The 20,661-nt window shown below is 39.2% G+C and overlaps 1 protein-coding gene across 1 annotated transcript in view; it reads right to left on the bottom strand.

The window, feature by feature from the left end:
• The window catches only part of GPC4 (glypican 4), a 120,772-nt gene that overhangs the window by 31,443 nt on the left and 68,668 nt on the right, over positions 1-20,661 (bottom strand). The window contains exon 2 of the mRNA XM_037046044.1: positions 6,640-6,798. Within this exon, the coding sequence (XP_036901939.1) occupies positions 6,640-6,798 (159 nt within the window). The remainder of the gene's footprint in view (positions 1-6,639; positions 6,799-20,661) is intronic.

A 20,661-nucleotide genomic window follows, 5' to 3' on the forward strand; every position in this document is an offset into this window, starting at 1 on the left:
ATTGGTTTCCATGTGTCCCTTTGATATTGCCTCATTACTTGTCTTGGGCCTTCTTTGTGGTATCTTATTGCCTCCATTTTTGTTCTCCAGTTACCATCTTGTTACTCTGCCCAACTTCCTCTATTTGTTCACAGCAATAAACCACAATTTGGGTTTTATTATAATGGCTTGGACAATTTTTTTAAAGATTTTGTTTATTTATCTTTAGAGGGGAAGGAAAGGAGAGAGGGAGAGAAACATCAACGTATGGTTGCCTCTCCTGGGTCCCCTGCTGGGAACTGGCCTGCAACCCAGGCATGTGCCCTGACTGGGAATTGAACTGTGATCCTTTGGTTTGCAGGCTCATGCTCAATCCACTGAGCTACACCAACCAGGGCAATAATGGCTTGGACAATTTTTAACCAAAGCACTCTGCCATTGGATTTCTGAGAGTCAAGACATCCCCTATACAATTCCATTCAACATCTTCCTTAAGTGTTGAGGATTAAAAACATCAATCAACAAATGCAGCACCCACTTGAGGATTACTGGTTTGTTGGATACCAGTCAACTGAGGTTGTATCATAAAAACATTTAATTGTCTTAGAAAACCTAACTTGAAGGAAATATACAGCATATCCCAGCTCTGTTCTGATCTCCAGAACACATTTCAGCAACTGCTTCAAAAAAATTAACCTGTGTTCACTATCTTTTTCTCTATGCCATGTTTTAAATTAAAATCTGAAGAAACAAACTGGCATTTCACATTCATTTTTGTGACCAGTTTTGAAACTGATAAATAGTGTTAACACATTAATTGAATGTGAAGCCTGAAAGTAAAGGGCAAGAGAAACTGTTTTTCTGTCTTTTTTAAAAAACATATGTTAACACTTACTGTATGGCTTTTTAAAAAGTATACATTGAAATCATCCCATACAAGGAATGCTATAGAACCACCAGGAGCAAGAAGGGGAAAGAACGGCTATACCAGCAGGCTCACAGACAAGAAAAGTCACTGTCTGTGGGATCCGCACTAGGAGCTATGTCTAGTAAAACATGAGAGCTGCTGAGTGGGGAGTGGCAGACAGCAGCAGACACTCCAGACAGTGGGGACCAAAGCACCATGTCTTTCTGCAACCTCCACAATTTTACAGAGATGATAAGGGTTTTGAGATACCAGGTATAACTCTACGGAAAATTTCTGCACACCAAATTTTGCACTTGTATCTGAATTTCTTCTCTAGCTTGTGTAAAGTATATAATTGAACTCTACTGAAGTCTAAGAATGAATACTCAATATTACTTATCAGCCACCTAGAAACAGGATATTGTTGTAAAGCTAAAAGAAGAGTTTGAAAAAAATTTGAGTTTGACAGACTTAGTTGTAACCCGGTAAAACTTAGTTAAGTTTTGAACTTTGGGCCAAGATGGTGGCATAAGTAAACACAGTACGTGGATCAGGTCTTTGCACAAACATGTCAAAATTATGACCAGTCTACAGAAGAGCCACCATTCAGAATTGTCAGAAATTGAGCTGAATGGAAGTCCTACAAGTATAGAGTTAAAGAAACCACATCCATATGACTGGTAGGAGGGGTGCAGACACAGAACAGCCTGCTTCCATTTCCATGTGTGGTACTAAGGTCCCCCAGATCCCCCAGTGCACAGTTCAAGTACCAGTAAAATAAGTCCCCACAACTTCTGCCTCCAAAACCAAGAGGCATTGAGGATGGGAAAGCATGAAACTTCTGGACTCGCTGGCAGTTCCTCTCCAAGGGCCCACATATGGACTTACTCAGACTCACTCCTTCTTAGCTCCAGCACCAGGGAAGCCACTTGAAAGGCATCAGAGATATTCAGAAGGAACTGAAATATCTGGCATCAGGGCTACAGGGGTGGTGGGGGTGTGCAGATTTCTCTCAGACGGAAGTGCTGGCATAGGCACGTTCCTTTTCTGAGCCCTCCCCACACAGAACCACAGAGCTGGCATGTGAGAACCGTATCTGAGGGTCCATCAACCAGGCTCACATTATTTGTCCCAATCTGGTGATTCCCTGAGGCCTTGCCTGACCCAACTTTTGGGCCCACCCAAGCTGTTTCCAGTGGCTTTTCCATACCAGTGGCTTGTCTTGACCTGTGCTTCAGATTATCAGAAATGAGCAGCATCAGGTTTCAGTGAGCCCTGTACTTCTCACTAAGTTGCCTCAAGACCAGCACAAGTAGTAGCCATCTGGGAATCACTTTGTACCTAATGCTCTTTGACCCTGGACAGAATACAGTCAGCTCTCCTTGGATGTGCCACCAGAAATCAAGGCTCAACAACAAGGGGAGAGTATACACAAGCCACACAGTGACAGCCCCAAGTACCCAGCTTGGGTGATAGTGGAGGCTGTCCCACTGGACCCTACAAGGCACCTACCACATTAGGCCACACTACCAAGACACGGAGTCATAGCACCTCTACCTAGTAGACAGAAGCAAACACAGGGAGACTGCCAAACTGAGGAGACAAGGAAACATGGCCAAAATGAAAGAACAAAAGAAAACTCCAGAAAGAAGTACTGAACAAAATGGAGACAAGCAAGTTACTAGATACAGAGTTCAGAATACTAGTTATAGGAATGAACATAGTGAGAACTATGTTCACTATGCTCCGCGAACATAGTGAGAACTTCAACAGCATAAAAAAGAGCATGGGAACCATAAAAGAGAACCAATCAGAAATAAAGGATATGCTAATTAAAACAACAAATTTACAGGGAATAAATACTAGAATGGATGAAGCCAAGAATCAAACCAGAAATTTAGAATATAAGAAATAAAAAAGAGCCCAATCAGAACACCAAGAAGAAATAGTAATCCCCCCAAAAATGAGGATACTGTAAGGAGCCTCTGAGACAACTTTAAGCACACCAACATTTGCATCATGGAGGTGCTGCAAGGAGAAGAGAGAGATCAAGAAATTGGAAACCTATTTGAAAAAATAATGACAGGATTCTTAGGATATACTCCTAAGAGTGGAATTGCTGGGTCAAAAGGCACGTCCATTTTTAAACACCAATCCAAAAGAACCTATGCACCCCAATGTTCATAGCAGCACAATTCACAATAGCCAAGAGTTGGAAGCAACCTAGATGCCCATCGGTTAATGACTGGATCACAAAACTATGGTACATTTACACAATGGAATTCTATGCCGCAGAAAGGAAGAAGGAACTACTACCCTTTGCAACATCATGGATGGAACTGGAAAGCATTATGCTGAGCGAAATAAGCCAGGCGGTGAAAGACAAATATCATATGATCTCACCGTTAACAGGATTCTAAACAAACCAAACATGCAAGCAAAATACGACCAATGACACTCAAATATGGAACAGGCTGACAGGGGCCAGAGGGGAGAGGGGAGAGAATTATAGGGGAAAAGGGAATGGACTCACATGAACAAGTATAAAGGACACATGGACAATAACTAAGGGTGGGGGGTGGAAAGGGGAGGGAGGTGGGGAGCATGGGGCGGGGGGGCGGGCAGGGTTGGGAATATAAGACAGAAACCTGTACGTGAACAAGAATTAAATAAAAATTATATTAAAAAAAAAGAAAAAATAATGACAGAAAACTTTCCTAACTTGGTGAAGGAAATAGACATACAAGTCCAGGAAGTGCAAAGAGTCCCAAACAAGATGAACCCAAAGAGGCCCACCTGAAGACACCTCATAATTAAAATGCCAAAGGTTAAAGATAAAGAGAAAATCTTAAAAGCAGCAAGAGAAGAAATTAATTATGCACAAGGGAACCCCAATAAACTGTCAGCTGCTTTCTCAACAGAAACTTTGCAGGTCAGAAGGGACTGGCAAGAAATATTCAAAGTGATGAAAAGCAAGGCCCTACAACCAAGATTATTCTTCTACCCAGCAAAACTATCCTTTACAATTCAAAGACAGATAAAGAGCTTCCCAAATAAGAAAAAAACTAAAGGAGTTCATCATCACCAAATCAGCATTATATGAAATGTTAGTCCTCTTTAAGAAGAAAAAGCTAAAAATATGAATAATAAAATGGCAATAAATACATAGCTATCAACAAATGAATATAAAAAACAAAATAAATAAGGAGAACAGAAACAGAATCATAGATACAGAGAACATTTTGATGGCTGCCAGATGGGAGGGGAGTTGAGGGACAGGCAAAACAGGTGAAGGGAATAAGAAGTACAAATAGGTAGTTACAGAATGGCCCTGGGGATGTAAAGTACAGCACAGGAAATGGAATAACCAAAGAACTTATATGTGTGGCCCATGGACGTGAACAATAATGCTGGGATTGCCTGATGGAGTAGGGAGGGGCTGGATGCAGGGGGGAGAGAAAAATGGATCAATAGCATGATCAATAAAATAATTTTAAAAATTTTAAATCACCTGGCTGGTGTGGCTCAGTGGATTGAGCACGGGCCTACAAACCACACGATCGCGGTTCTATTCCCAGTCAGGGCACATGCCTGGGTTGCAGGCCAGTTCCCAGCAGGGGACTCATGAGAGGCAACCATACATTAATATTTCTCTCCTTCCCTTCCTCTCTAAAGATAAATAAATAAAATATTTTTAAAAATTTTTTTAAATCAAAACAGTAAAGTAAAATAAAATGAACGGGGTGACTGGGAGGAGGTTATCTTGGAACCTGAAACAGCTTTATCTGCACCCTGTCATGCTACCAACAGACTACAAACACAGGGAGGCTGCCAAACTGAGGAGCCATTTCTAAAAAGTAGGAATTTTTCCTGCAAAATTCCATCTAATTTCCATCATAATCCTCCAAGTAGTAATTTTTTCAAAGATGACCATCTGATTATCTTTCTAAATTTTCTCCTCAACGTAAGAAAATGCTTTGGCTACTGTCTTGAATGAGAAATGTTATAGTCAAGAGAAAACCATTCTTTTCAATAATCATACTAACAATTTAGTGACTAAGAGAGAGGCAGTGCACTGATGTCTTTTGCTAATGATATTGATCTTCATGTGGTGCTAACACTGTTAAATATACTTTACAGGCATGTATGTTTGGGGGTGTGTAGAAATTATTTCCATCCATCCAGGAGCAGGAGATTAAATTAAGATTAAATATAACTTTGACTAAAATCTGCATACAAAGTGTTGGAAAAATGGGTACAATATATGACATGCTATATAGAAAAAATTAAGTCAACTACATTAGAAACAAAATACGCTTTCATGGTCTAGCCAGGGAATCCAACTAATGCTTATTAAATTATTTATATAAGCTTCAAAAACAAATCCCAAAACCAATATCAGAAATACAACCTGTTCTTTAGCTGAGGACTGATTTCTGTTTTTCTTTTTAAAGATTTTATTTATTTCTTTTTAGAGAGAGGAGAAGGGAGGGAGAAAGAGAGGGAGACAAACATCATAGTATGAGAGAGAACCATTGATCAGATGCCTCTCACACACTCCCAACTGGGGATCTGGCCCACAACCAGGCATATGTACCCTAACAGGGAATCAAATCGGTGACCTTTGGGTTTGCAGGAGAACACCCAACCCACTGAGCCACACCAGTCAGGGCAGGACTGTCTTCTATGTCAAATCTAACCTAGTCCAGTTTCTCACCATGGTAACAAGCCCTTTGCAAAAATACTCAAAGACATTTCACATCTCAAAAATTTGCCTTGTGCTTCTTCACCACATGTAATGTCAAGAAAAGCATGCTTCAAAGGTCCTATATAATCAGAATGGCCTTTAAAACAGGCACAAAAAATCTTAAATCATTCCTATTAAAATTAAACCTACTTTATAGTAATCTTCAAATTGGGTGCACAGCATCAAAAAAAAAAAAGAATCCTGAGGTGTTTTGGACCCGATACTCTAGTTTTTAAAATCGTTTATCTGTAACATTGCTTCAGAGACAATTGAAGTGGTTCTCAATTGGCACGTATTGATTATTTCTTCATGATTAAAAGGAAGTTTGCATGTGACATTGGGCCCAGAGGACTGAAATAGGTTTGGTCGTAGCTTTACATGGATAGACTAAGCCAGAGCACCAGCTAAAAGGAGGCCAGGGAAGGAGGCCAGAGTAATAGAGTACAGTATACTAGCCACCTCTGAGTTGCTACTGCATAGAAACTCAAGAACTGACCTTTGATCCTGTCTGTGTTCTACAGAGCTTCTATGAATCCTATTTGTCTTTGGGAAATCCATTTTGAAATTTAATCTGAAATCCCACATCTGCAGAATCCCTACAATAATTTTGACTGTTTTGAGATGCCTGCTTTTTAATGGAAAGATTGTTTTTTAAGTGATGTGCATCAACAACATTATTCTGTAGTCACTCAAGAAAAGAACTAAAAACATTTAAACTACTTTAATATACTTTTTGGCTGCTTATGACTATATATATATTCATAATGCCTGCCACACAGATTCTAATGCATCCACAAGGAGTCCAACAATAAAGCTGTAGGGCTAACTTGCCCTTGGGATCCAACAAGGAAGAACATCTTGGGAGAAAACTTGAACACTGAGAGAACAGAGGAGCTCTGAAAAAGCAATGGTCTAAACTCAAGTGTCACTTGAATAAAAGGTGTAAAACAACCTCAGGAACGAAGCAAATGTGGATGCTTACTTGGACCAAAGTTTCAATACATACCATCAAACTTCTTGTAACGGGAAGCAAAGATGGCTTGCAAATTATTGCACTGTTCACTGACCACAGCTTTAAACTCATCTTTACTTTGAAGACTGTACTTCTCCTCCATCTCTTGAGAGCAGCATGTATAACCCTGGGGGCAGACCTTCAAATGATCACCTGAAAGATAACATGTAGGACACACTCAATTTCCATCATCATTCATCAAGTCCAAGAGGGAAATTTGATTTAAGGGAAGAATTTGATGAAACACACTCTTTGCTTCATTTCTATATGTGAGATTACTGCAAAGGCCTAGGCATCTTATGAACAGAAACTTTAACTAGAAACACTTATTCCCTTCTTGGAAAAATAAAATAACACAGCCACCTCCCAAAGAGAAAAGAACCTCCCAATCAGGAAGCCTGCTACATTACAGGAGAATCAGTGTGGTCATTCAATATCAATACATGTCTCTTTTTTAATTCTTTTCTTAAACATATTTCCTTTTTATAAAGATTATTTTTAGTCAGAGGGGAAGGGAGGGAGAAAGAGAGGGAGAGAAACATCAATGTGTGGTTGCCTCTCCCACACCCCCAACTGGGAACCTGACCCGCAACCCAGGCATGTGCCCTGACTGGGAGTTGAACCAGAGATCCTTTGGTTCACAGGCTGGCACTCAATCCACTGAGCCGCACCAGCTAGGATTCTTCTCAAATTCTTTAAGATTCCATTAAGGCCACAAAAATGAGACAGTTTTTCTAGCTTTGGAATTTCACATTACAAGAGAGGGTCCCCTTAATGAAGAATGACTTATAAAATGTGACCAATACTCCCCAAACTGAGCAAATTCACGAGCAATAGTTATACTGGAAGGAAGCAACAGTATAAGTGCATTTCAAGGAGTTGTCAGCCAAGCAAAAACAAAGGGAGTTTGTGCTGGATAATTTGAGTATATGATAAAGAGCGATACTAAACAATCTTTAATTTTAAGATTTTCTCATCCAGCATATTCTGTGCAGATGTTAGACACGACTGTATGATTCTGTGCAATGTAGCCACTCATCCCAATATAGACTAATGGTTTCCAATAAATATAATCTTTGTGTAGTGAAGGAACCCTAAGGGTAAAGAGCAATGTCAAAGACGTATCACTACACAGCAGCCAAATCCACAAAGTATATCCCTCACCTACAACTGCATTTTGCTTGTGGTTTGGCCTTGAGAGTGTGGAGTTGTTGTGGGGTGTTTTTTTTAATAGATTCTGAAGTTCACATACATCTTGCTCCTTGTATCAGAGGACAAAAATTATGCTTTAAAGAAGCCATACCTCTCCTTCATAATGACCAAGAGATGTAGTGCTACTCGAAAATAAACCCACTACGTACTTTAGTCACTCCTGTATTAACTGGTATGGTAGAGGTATGCTGGTATAATTTTACACAGATGTTTACAAGGATTCACCTTCACCATTCCTTCTGTTATTGCTGTCTATGTTCCATGTAAGAAAAACAGGATCTGACAAGAATCAAGACCTCAGGAACTCAAAAATGAGTATATTGAAGACATATGAGCATGCCAATGGTAAGTGTGTACAATAAATAAAGGAATGGAGAATGAAGAGCAAATCTTTCTAACAATGCTAATAATCATGGGAATTGACCTAGGCCATAAGCTGGGCTTTGCTGCTTTTTGGCTGCATGTGCTTAGAGAAAATAAGTCTTTACCTAAAATACCAAAGTGGTAGGGCAGGGGGAAGTTACCTCAGATAAAACTGATTTGGAAACTTATTTGACTAGTACTAGGACTGGCAACTGCACATATGCAAATAATTACATAATCATATATGCTCCTGATCATTCTTCCTTCCTGGCAATTAAAAAGTGGGGAGAGTGTTACTGCCAGACAAAATAGAGTATACAGCATTAAAGGACTATTGAAGAAGAGGGTAAAGGAAACAATCTTCAAATAACTTCTTCATCCAGAAATGCTGAAAGCCTTTTTGGCATTTTTGAAAGCCTTGGTTAACAGATAATTCTAACAAAAAAAAGGAGGGAGGAAGGTTGTATAGAAGAGTTTAGGAGCTGAGAAGCTGCAGAATATCTTAGATCTCATTAGTGAAACAAGAAGGGTTGCTAAGGCTCAGTTTTCTGGAAACACCTTTGTTACAACCAAAACAAAACTCTCTTTTCACTGGCTTAACAAGTTCGCAGCACGCCTTTGGTACTGGCACCCATAATTAACAGAGAGATATCCAGTTGTCTCCTGGTTCCAAGGTTGAGGATTTTCTCCAATGCAGTCTGAATACAAAAAATAATACAAAGGACCCCAAGTAGTACAGTGCTTGCTGTAGCTGTATTTAAAAATCTATATCGACTCATGCCCACATAGAAAATTAATTGGGCCCTGGCTGGTGTGGCTCAGTAGATTAAGTGCCAGCCTGTGAACTGAAAGGTCATGGGTTCCTTTTCCGGTCAAGTCATATTCTTGGGTTGCAGGCCAAGTCCCCATTTGGGGCATGTGAGAGGTAACAGATTGATGTATCTCACACATCAATGTTTCTCTCCCTCCCTTTTATCTCTCTAAAAATAAATACAATCTTTAAAAAATAAAAAGAAAATCAATATAACCAAATACACTGAAATAGAGAACAGGCTGACAGTGACCAGAGGGGAGAGGGGAGGGAATTTCAGGGGAAAAGGGAAAGGGTTTACAGGAACAAGTATAAAGGACACATGGACAAAAACTAAGGGGGGTGGAAATGGGAGGGAAGTGGGGAGCACTGGGGGGGGGCTGAGATGGGAATAAAAGACAGGAAACTGTACTTGAACAACAATTAAAATAAATAAATTTTAAAAAAATCAACTGGAGTGTTCAGAATAAGAATTTCAGATACATGGGTCTATTTAAATGAATTATAAGGGAGAAGCTACTTTTAAAGTTGTCACAGGCTAAATACATCACAGGCTGATTTTGAAGTCCCTGCAAAGATTTTGTTTAAAAGTGTATTGAATTTGAAGCAAAACAATTCAAGAATTTGGAAAATAATCTATTCACCTACTCTCAGCAGGGTTCACACATAAACTAAAGGGTCATTTATTGGATTCTATAAAAATAGACTTGGAATTCCAAGGGAAAACACCATTTTTCTCATACCCAATGCACACATGCACAGACACACACCCTGAAGCCAGCAAATTCTAAGAGACAGCAGGAAAGAATAATGTTCTACATTTAAGAAGGTGCTAGACATTGAAGGGTTTAAACTTACCCACAGGAATTTTACATTGAGGGGACAATCTTTAAAAACAGGTAACAGCAATAAAAATTTTACTGATAATCTGCTGAAAGGACACAGCACCATTTACACTGGCACATATAAAGAGCCCAGCGGGGCCCCATGTGCTCCACCCTTCCCATACCCACCAGAGGTCCTCAGCAGGGCCTTATGGAGACCTGCATCTATCTGAACATTGGAGCACACCACTGTTTTGGCAATACTAATCAAAAAAGAAGAAAGAGCCCACTTTCATTTTAGACAGAACTTTCCAGGAAGAATTTGTCTGATGGTAAAAGACATGCCCTGGTAAAGGACAACAGGTCAGATACTTGGCTAATGTTTCTGCTGGCAGAGTTGTCTTCCCCGCAGTGCAAACAAGCTGACTCCAACACTCCACTTTTGCCCATATAGCCTTGAATGCACCACTTATTCTGTCTGCATTTCTAAAAAGCATTACTTGAAAATGTAATTTAACATTCTTGCCAAAAGCTTTGCCTGAGATGCATGCAGTCCAAGACACACTTGTGAATTAAATCCCAAGACACACTCAGGCTACTGGGATTCGGTACCATAACCAGGTTTTGCTCTTAAGAAGTACAAGGAGGGAAAAGGAGAACAGTCTTGGTGTATTTAAAAATGGAATTACAGCTCCACATTTGGTAAGATTTCAAGTAAGTCATTTGATTTTCAAAATGACTATTTCTACTTTAAGTGCCCAAAATGGTTTATATTAAAAGCCCAGGCATACATATGATTTGAAAGACATAATACATTATGTTTGAGACTGCTGCTAGAATGCTGTGTCTGAGTGAGAAATTCTTTTTCTGGCAATCTCTTTTTTTTATAAACCTGGTGATCCTATATACTTCTCATTTAAGGATTTCACTTTTTTTCTTTAGGCTGAGAAGGTTGAACACAGGGACCACAGAATCCGATATGGAACAGGTAGACAGCCACTGCAAAGGTGGCACTGAACACATGCATTTTTTAAGGGCCCTAGGTGATTTTTATACATACCCTTCCATAAAAATTATTACTTGAAAGGCTTAAGCACTAGAGCCACAGAAGAGCAGGGAATATTAACCAGTTACTCCAATAACTCCAGTGAACAGTGGCTTATGATCCACACCTAACATTTGTCTCCTATATTTCCCTAACTCAGCCTTCTGCTTCCATGGCCATTGCTATGTGTAGATTCTCCATGTGCCTCTTCTAGTCCCTTAAAACTCTTCTCTTTTCCTTTCTTGTACTCTACCCATGCTGTTCTTTCTTACCCTACTCTACCTCTTTTAACTGCACATCACATGAAACCAAAGGATTTTTATCTGTTATACTTGTTGAGAGTTCCCTGTTCTTAATTTAAAAAGCAGGTGAATTGAATGCATTACAGTTCTCTAAGGAAACACCTAAATTAAGTTGTGTTTCATACATGGCTCTTGATCAGTTTTTTTCCTTGTGGGTCAGTAGTCCTCAAAAGAAAAAAGGTCCCTCAGCCCCCTGTTCTAAGGCGGCTTGGATGAGATTCAATGAAGCATGCTTTTTGAAGCTTAACTCTATGGCATTAAAAAAAATCGAAAAAGCCTAATTTTTTTCAATCACACCAGCTCTATGTAATTTCTCTTTAGTCTTCATATCAAGGTCTGAGTTTTCAAAGCTGAACAAAGACAATCACAATAAATTACTACTCAATCCTGCTGAGGATGTATTGGTTCCTTTTTTTTTTCTTTGCAGCACTTCAAATCAATGGTTAAAGAAGTAGGCATCGAATATGAGGAATCTATTCCATCCTTTAAAACTGTACTTTCTCATTTTATCTTATTTAATCATCTCACCAAAGGGTGGCTCTAATGTATAAATGGGATGCACCTAATGTCCATTTATTTCCAATTGTTCAAAACTCACCTTCCCATAGAAAATGTTGTAAATGATATTAGGTTTTCAGGCCAGCCCTCGGCTTATTTACTATCAATTTGAGAATTTTACCTATGACTTATAACCATTTCTACATCTCCCTCAGAAAATTCATTTTGAAATCCAAGTAGATGCCAAGAAAAAAATGTCTTTCAGATTCTCACACATTTGGTGGGGTAGTAATAGAGGAGTACTTGCAGTCATCACGAAGATGTAGACTTTCTAGGCCTGTAGGAGATAAAGTCTCTAGAGGTTACTCCCCCAGGGTCCTAAATGGAGGAAACAGCAGCCAGAAACTTTTATGGGACACAGTGGCAGAGAACCCAGGCTTGCCTGCACCCACATGATTTATAAGGCAGATCCCAAATGATCTTACCAATAAAGCAACCACATGCCTTTGGTAAATAATAGAGACAAACTGCACCCTAAGGGTAAGAGCAACAGGGAGGAACATTTGAGAAGAGCACACTGAAAAATACTTAGTAAATTGCAATGGTAAGAGAATATGATTTCGCATTTGGCCTTTTTTGCCTCACTTGGGTTTTGAAGGAAACTTATTAGCTCTTTAAGAGGGGTTTCTAAGAAATTAATTGAAAAGCTTCTAAACGCTTAACACTATTTGGATCTGTCATTTGGCAAGGCAAATGGTTGTCTAGGGATACAGAGACTGCTCTGGAGAGTCAGGAATATGGGTTTGAGTCCCTGCTCTACATGATTTACTGTAGGCTCCTGGGGAAGTCACTTACCCACTGGAGCTTAAAAAGTCCTATGTAAATAAGGAAACATTATGTAAATGTACAACACTGCAACTGAAAAACAAAGACAGAAATGAAGACCATCTATTATACTCTGGTGAGCTATGGAAGTTCTCCATGAAGAGACTTTTCCAACAACTTGTACTGAGAGAGAGCGGCCAAGAGAGCAGCATCTTTTCTCTTGTAGCCAGAAACTTATTTAGGGAACTTATTGAGGACAGAATTTAAGGGAGTAAAGACAGCCAGAAAAGAAAACATGATCAATCAGTTTCTGAGTGGCATGCATATGTGTGATGAACTGATGACAACTGAGCTGACACATTGATCTACGGGGCCATAAGAAGCACAGCCTTGGGAACCTAAGGAGACAGTGCTGAAATATAACGTGAGACCCTGGATGGGATCCTGGAACAGAAGAAAACATTACAGGAAAACTAAGGAAATCATATAAAAACTTACATGCAAATGTTCATGGCAACATTATTCATAATAGTCAAGTGTCTAACAATGGGTGGATAAGCAAAATTTGGTACAATGGAATATTATTCAGCCATAAGAAAGAAGTTCTGATACACGTTACAACACAGCTGAATCTTGGTAACACTATGTAAAGTGAAAGACCCTGTCACAAAAGTGCACATATTATATGATTCAATTTATTTCAATGCCAAAGATAGGTTATCCTAGAAGAGACAGAAAGTGGATTAGTGGTTGCCTAGGGGCTAACGGGCGGGCAAGGATGAGAGTCAGGGGAATGGGCAGTATTTATTTCTAAAATAATTAATGTGTTCAATAATAGATTTTGGTGAGGATGCACAATTCTGTGAGTACATTAAAAGCCACTGTACACTGAAAAGGTGGATTTGTTGGGGCATGAATTATGCTGCAATAAAGCAGCTAGTAAAAAAACTAAGGAAATCAGAATAAGGTATGGAGTTTTAGTTAATAATAATGCATCAGTATTGGTTTTTCTGTGACAATGTACCACAGTAATACCAGATCTTAATAATAGGGAGAACTGGATGTGGGGTATAGGAAAACTCTGCTATTCTTCCAACTTCTGTAAATCTCACTCTTCTAGGATAAAGTTTATTTTAAAAAGCAGTTTACATAGTAAAAGAAACACATGAAGGAAACTTTCAACAGTCTTTTTAAAAATATAAATATGTGAGCACCCTGGCTGGTGTAGCTCAGTGGATTGAGCGCTGGCCTGTGAACCAAAGGATCACAGTTTGATTTCCAGTCAGGGCACATGCCTGGGTTGCAGGCCAGTTCCCAGCAGGGGATGCACAAGAGGCAACCATACATTGATATTTCTCTCCTTCTCTCCTTCCCTTCCCCTCTAAAGATAAATACCTAAAATCTTTTTAAATAAATAAATATAAATATAAATATACACATACATATAAATATTTGATGTAATTCTAATATTGGAGAGCTACATTAAGCTATTCATTGCTGGGGTACTTTTCTTAATCTCTCAGTTTCTACTTTATTCTTTTTCTACTTTGTATTTGTCCTGAAAGTAAAATAATTCTTTGCCATTGGTCCGAAAAATCACAAAAAGCATTTCTGTTCAACCTTCTAGATATCAATTCATGAGGCTACAAACTGAGCTAAAGCACAGTCTGCTGTAGGACTCCAGCCCCTCTAAGTTACCTCAGAGCCCTGGAAGGGAGGCACACAATACTCAGCTTTTTGGGGAACAAAGGGAAAAAAAAACTCTAAAGGTTTGTAATAATCCCAGGGGGTGGGGGACCATATACATTAATCCATCTTCCTCCCTTGCAAAGGGGAGTGAAATTATTACATATAATGTACTATGTACCTTGAAAGCCTAAAGTCATCTGACCCAAATCTTAATAATAAAGCTTATAAATTACAGTCATTTTGTAGATATATGATTTGAGATCACGTACCAAATAGTAGGACAAATGCAGCTTGTTAGCATTTTGTAAAAACTTGCCAAAATATAGCTCTGAAGGGCTTAAGACTGCCAATTATTTTTAAGTGCACTGATCCTAAGGGTAAGAGAGATAAGGAAATACATATATTTTGAAAATAAGTTTCTTTATATTTTTCTAAGAATACCTTTCATGTAAATGTAGTTGGAAGAGTTAGGGTTGCTACTTTAAAACTCCATACCTCATTTGAGTGAGCTTGCAACAGCTTTAAAATCCACTCCAGATAGAAATCAAGCCAGGCACATTGATTTTTTAAAAAAGATTTTATTTACGTATTTTAGACAGAGGGGAAGGGAGGGAGAAAGAGAGGGAGAGAAACATCAATGTGTACTTGCCTCTTCCACACCCTCTACTGCAGACCTGGCCCGCAACCCAGGCCTGTGCCCAGACTAGGAATCAAAACAGTGACCCTTTGGTTCATAGGCTGGCACTCAATCCACTGAGCCACACCCATGAGGGCTGATTTTTTAACTAAGCAAATTATGAACAAAAACAAAGTTTACATCTGGCACTCTTAGAAGCCCATCTGAACTATATCAAGTGTTTTCTAACATAAGGAACATCACCCAAAGTGAGTCAATGGCGTGAAATGCACACATTGACCTATTTTACCAACACTTTAGAACAGCTAGTATAATGCAACTGCACCTATTTTACACATTTTCAACCACTTCATCCAGATCCAGGGCTCAAAAGGAATAATAATACTGGCAATTAACCCAAAACTCTTCAACAAGTCTGAAGAGCCAATATTTACTACCTCAGGAGTCAGTGCTAATATAAGGCTCCTGGAAATGTGTTGGGGTAAGCTGGGGAAAGGTAGGAAAAGATGGGGGTACTCGTTTTACAACTCACAAAGGAAAAAAATCTTTCCTGTCAATGATAGGTGCACATGCCATAGTCATATCATTCGAGAGATTCTAATACTAATTTGTGATTTTAATTTGGATCATAATTTAACACAATGCCTAGGGCTAAATAAATTATTCCAAATAACTCAGTTACAATTTATGTACAAATAGAAAGTGCCCTAGAGAAACACTACAACATATTTTTCTTTGGTACCCAATAGTACCTTCTGGAACCTGTATGCCCGAGCTATGTATCAGTCCCTGGTAGACCAAAGCACTGCTAGGACTATCTCTAAAAGAGCTAATCAAACCAGGCTTGGGCGGTCACAGAGATTCCCAGGGTGGAAGAATGCTGGTCCAGCAGAATCTTGCCCTTTTTCTACACCCCTAATGTGCTGAAGTCTTGTGATTGCCCCTGGGGCAGTCTCCTGTGGTAAACCACATGAGACCTTAGAGAAAGTGAAAATAGAAAGGTATCCTCAGAAAAACCTTGAAGACATGCCCTTCCTCTACCCCACAGGAGGCTGACTGAACACCAGAACTGCCAACAAGTAGTAGTTTTCCTTATTATTTCCAAATAATCTCTAAAGAAATCCTCAGGAATCCAATTCTGAGATAACGTGCCATAGCCATTTGAGTTTCACAGCAAGATCGGAAAGGGTCAGCAGTTAATTAGAGTCCATCGCAACTGTACAAGAGAATGTGGTTGGGAGTGGGGAGACTCACAGATACCAGACACTTGCTCTAATACAAATATTAATACATTTCCTTTTGTATACATTGCATGGGTTGTGTGGGTCATGAAAATTTTCTAACACTTTTTATAAGTGTTCTCATTTTGGGTAACTAGGAAAACAAAAATCCTCAATTTCTCTTTGTTCCCATCATGACATACCTCAAATTCTTCCCTTCAAAGTACAGTATGAGAATAGGTTTTCAGTTAATCGAGTGTCTAGGAAAAATATACCTAAAGAACATACCCATTCATCATGAGTTCTTCCAAAGATATTTCTCCAAATGACTATGTAGAAAAGCCTTTACGCTAAAGTGAAAGCAAAGTCCACTGCTTCACATAAAGAAACCTCACTCTCTAACATTGGATTTCAGGCCACACAAACCATTCTTTAAAATTCTAGCCAAACATCAATGAAATGGCAAAAGGGAAAGAAATATTCACATTTTCAATGTTTGTACTTAATCACATGCCTTAAAATTCACATCCACAAAATTCTTGTTAAAGGTCATAGTAAGTTACAGCTTACTCTAATACAGATCTGCATGGGAGGATTCTTAATTAGTCTCAGCTCCAGTGGACATGGACATGAGCCATAGTTGGACAGGAGTTAATTTTTTTAACATGAGAGAAAAATTCTTCTGAACCTTAACACAGGCAGGTGAAGGAGGGGCAGTGTCCTCCTTTTGCAAGGCTGAATTTCCCCAACTGTCACAAAAGCTCCTCTCCTTGCCATTATCTTGTACCCTAACACCTGGGCCTGTCACCCTTGGAACACACACCCTAGAATTTATTTCCATTTAATGGGCACTTTGCTATTTAGGAAACTTATGTTGACAGAAGTCAAGTTTTCAATGTATACAGGTACTTCCTTTTCTAGGTCATTGACTGGAGCTTTAACCAAAATTTGTCTCGGTCCTAATTTTGGGGAGAATGCCACTGTTAATGATGCCATCTAGAGAATTACCTTACTTCTCCCTACCCTTTGCTTCCTGTCTCTAAGTCAATAATAATACAGGGTCCAGCAGAAGTGACACCTGCTTGAGTGTGGCTGGTAGGGTAATAATTTGGATGTACTAATTTGCATTTTTTAACAATTCATAAGTTTTATTTATTTTTTATATTTTTATTTATTTATCTTTAGAAGGGAAGGGAAGGAGAGAGGGAGAGAAACATCAATGCATGGTTGCCTCTCATGCATCTCCTGCTGGGAACTGGCCTGCAACCCAGGCATGTGCCCTGACTGGGAATTGAACCGTGATCGTGTGGTTCACAGGCCAGCGCTCAATCCACTGAGCCATATCATCCAGGGCCTAATTTGCAGTTTTAATTTGAATATTTCACTTAAAATGTCATTGATGTGCTTGCATGTGATGTTATGTTACCGAATTACATGCTTGTGCCTAAATATAAAGGGGGGGGCACTATTTGTGCCAGACTCTGTATTTGATGGAACAGTACCACAACTTTGTGGTGCTAGTTAAGTTTCCTTGGCTTGGTAAGAGAGGCTTCCCAGGTCTGATTGAAATTTACCCTAATAGCAATCTACCAGCTCTCTGGCACCATTTCACTTCCCAATGTCATCTTTTGGACTCTTTCCTTGAGGATCAGGCCTGTTGATTAATTACATTTGGTTTCTTCAACTGAATTTGAAAAATCAGTATATTTACTACTTTTTGACCTAGTTAATCCAACCAGTCCACAGCAAAAGATTATCTGGGAATGGTACCCTGCCCTAAAATTCTCCCCAAGTCTAAATGAAAGAATTGATTCACTTCCCCCAAACTAACCTTTGACCAGATCTGCCAACACACACACACACACACACACACACACACACACACACGAAACATTACTGGTGATTAATGCAGTATTTTATCAAGTGCTTTTTAATGTGCCAGATGCCATCCATCAGTGCTGAATACAAAAAGCTTGGTCTCTGCCCTCTTGAAATTATAAGATGAACAGACATGGCTTTTATTGTTGTTCTATAGCCTATTTCTCTCTCCTTATTCTATAATCTGAATCCCTGTACACACATATACACACCATAAGATACCTGAGGTCCTCTGATCTTGTCTTGGAACAAAAGTTCAAAAAACAGGAGGAAAGGTGATATTATTCCAGGCAAATCACCCAACCCATGCTGTTCACATTGGGTCTTCAATAGATGTGCCTTAGGACAAAGTGGGAGACACTCACACACTCAAATATAACTTTCATATTGCAAGACAGGCCAATTTCATTGTTTGAGTCACTCATAACTACAGAAGATATTAGCTTGGACTCAAAGCAGGATGTTACATGAGGGGAAAGGAGCAAACACCTTGGGGACCTAGTTCTACTACTTGGTCAACAAAGCAAAATCCACTAAGCAAAAACTTCTTGTATGAATGCTTTTTAGTTATTTCACTTGATAAATCAGGTCACTAAACATTAAAATAATTTTTTTGGAAAGGTACTCCTCAGATGGTATCAATGCTTTGATTTTTTTAAAGTCTCTTAAGTACGGTCACTTGATGATGAAATTCCGTAAACTTATATTCCAAAAGTCAATAAATCACTGGCATGGCTCCATTCAATGTTTTCAGCTGAGATCTCAGGGAAGGATATTCTAAGCCCTGAAGTGACTTACACACCACACAATGAAAGAATTGAGATACAACACAATTCTTCTCTATCACACTAGGAATAATCCCTGTTTGTTCTGGGGTCTGAAACTCCAATAAAAAGATGTTTGAAGTTAAATGTAAGGCATCACTTAGGGAATTTTTCAGCAGGGCTGCCATGCCAGCCACCTACCATTTTCCTCTGGTTTCTTTAGTATTGGAGGGAGGGGAAAATAAAGGCAGATCTAGGGCACTAAATTAAATTATTAATGTAATAAATGATTTATGACAGGAAAAATTACTTCCTCATAGAAGATGGAAAAATGATTGCTTCTCTGCCAGAAAGGGACAAGGAAAAGAGAGGAACCAGTCATTTGCTCTGCATTCATATCCCTACAGGCCTATGCAATTCCTGACCATCTTCAGATACACATCTGCCAGATAAGAGGCCTCTGAGTCACCCCAGGGCCATAGATAGATATGAATATTCCAGAAAGCAAGTAGCATAGGAGGTAGCCTCAACCCTCCTTACTGCAGAAATGTCAGATAGCCAAGAATGAAGGGGCTGACTGTTATCATTTTTGTTTTGTGCAGGGATGAAGGGAGAAAGGCCTTCTAACTTGAGCCTCTAAGAAGAAAAGAAGTTTGCTGCCATAGGGCTAACGATGGAGTCTCTATAGAATGGTATTGTCTGTCATAGAACCTAAGAGAGGTACCAGAACTTCAGAAATCTGGTCAAAAGACAAGCTTGAGACCTGATATTCAAAATTCAAAGTATCAGACAGCTTTCCATAGCCTACAGCAACTGGGTAAGTGGGTGAATATTTCAATGTTCAACTTGCCTTCCATAAACCTTCGGGTCAAGGGTAAACTGCTGAATTACAAAGCAATTAATTTGGTCAAATATCTGATCCAAAAGAAGTTCCGATTACTCCTCCTGTCCCAGAATGTGACTCTCACCCCCCATCAAGGCCCACCAGCTACTTCATGATGAACAAAAAACATGGGGTGGGCTCAGGGCTACAGCCATTAAGGGGCAGGGGTAGAAACAACTGAAGAGAAATGGGCCAAGGGAGAGAGAAAGAAAAGATGGTATATGACCTGGGGCTGAGTCGTGGGAGGGCCATATAAAACTTATGTAAGTGGCAATCTGGCACCAGGGCCTCAGGTTCCACAGTAATCTCATCAAGCAAAGGGACATGTTTTTCTCTCCAGTTTCCGTTACACAGAGCCTGCAGATGGCACACAGCATTACTATGGCAATTATTGACTATAATTATCATGAAAAGTCTTTGATGTGATAGCAGAGATTATTAAAATGGCCCTTCTTAGAAAAGAAGGGCAATAAATACAGCCTCCTTAGGGAAATTTAAGGAACCAATTTCAAACCAGGACCTTCTCCCAGAAAAGAAGTCATTTTAATATACTTGATTTTGGCTCCTCTTCTTGAAGATGTTTTATCTTATGTGAAAAATGAATAATCATGTGGCTCAGAATATGCTTTTTAAGATTATACTTAAATTTACTTCAAAGGAAAACAAAAAATGAAGTAACCTTGCAGACAGACATGCCTTATTTGTTCAAGCTCCTAGTTTTTCTTGATCCCATAGTAACCAAGAAGAGGTGATTTTAAAACCTTTTATAAAGTATAGTTGGTGTGTAATATTATGTTAGTTTCAAGTGTACAACATACCGATTGGACATTTATATACCTTCCAACATGATCACCACAGTAAGTCTAGTATCCATCTGTCACTGAGCAAAGTTATCCCACTATTATCAGCTGCATTCCCCTTTACCTTTCCCACTTCCCGCCCCAACCCCTCTCCTCTGGCAACCAATTTTTAAACTGTCTGTAGGATGAGAACAAATGACAACTAACACTTAATGTTGGTCTTGTTTTAAAGATAACACTTGGTAGTGCTCTGCTTATCCATTTG

Source organism: Sturnira hondurensis, unplaced genomic scaffold (assembly GCF_014824575.4).
Source record: "Sturnira hondurensis isolate 20B ecotype Veracruz unplaced genomic scaffold, ASM1482457v3 Scaffold0004786, whole genome shotgun sequence".
Classification (NCBI taxonomy): domain Eukaryota; kingdom Metazoa; phylum Chordata; class Mammalia; order Chiroptera; family Phyllostomidae; genus Sturnira; species Sturnira hondurensis.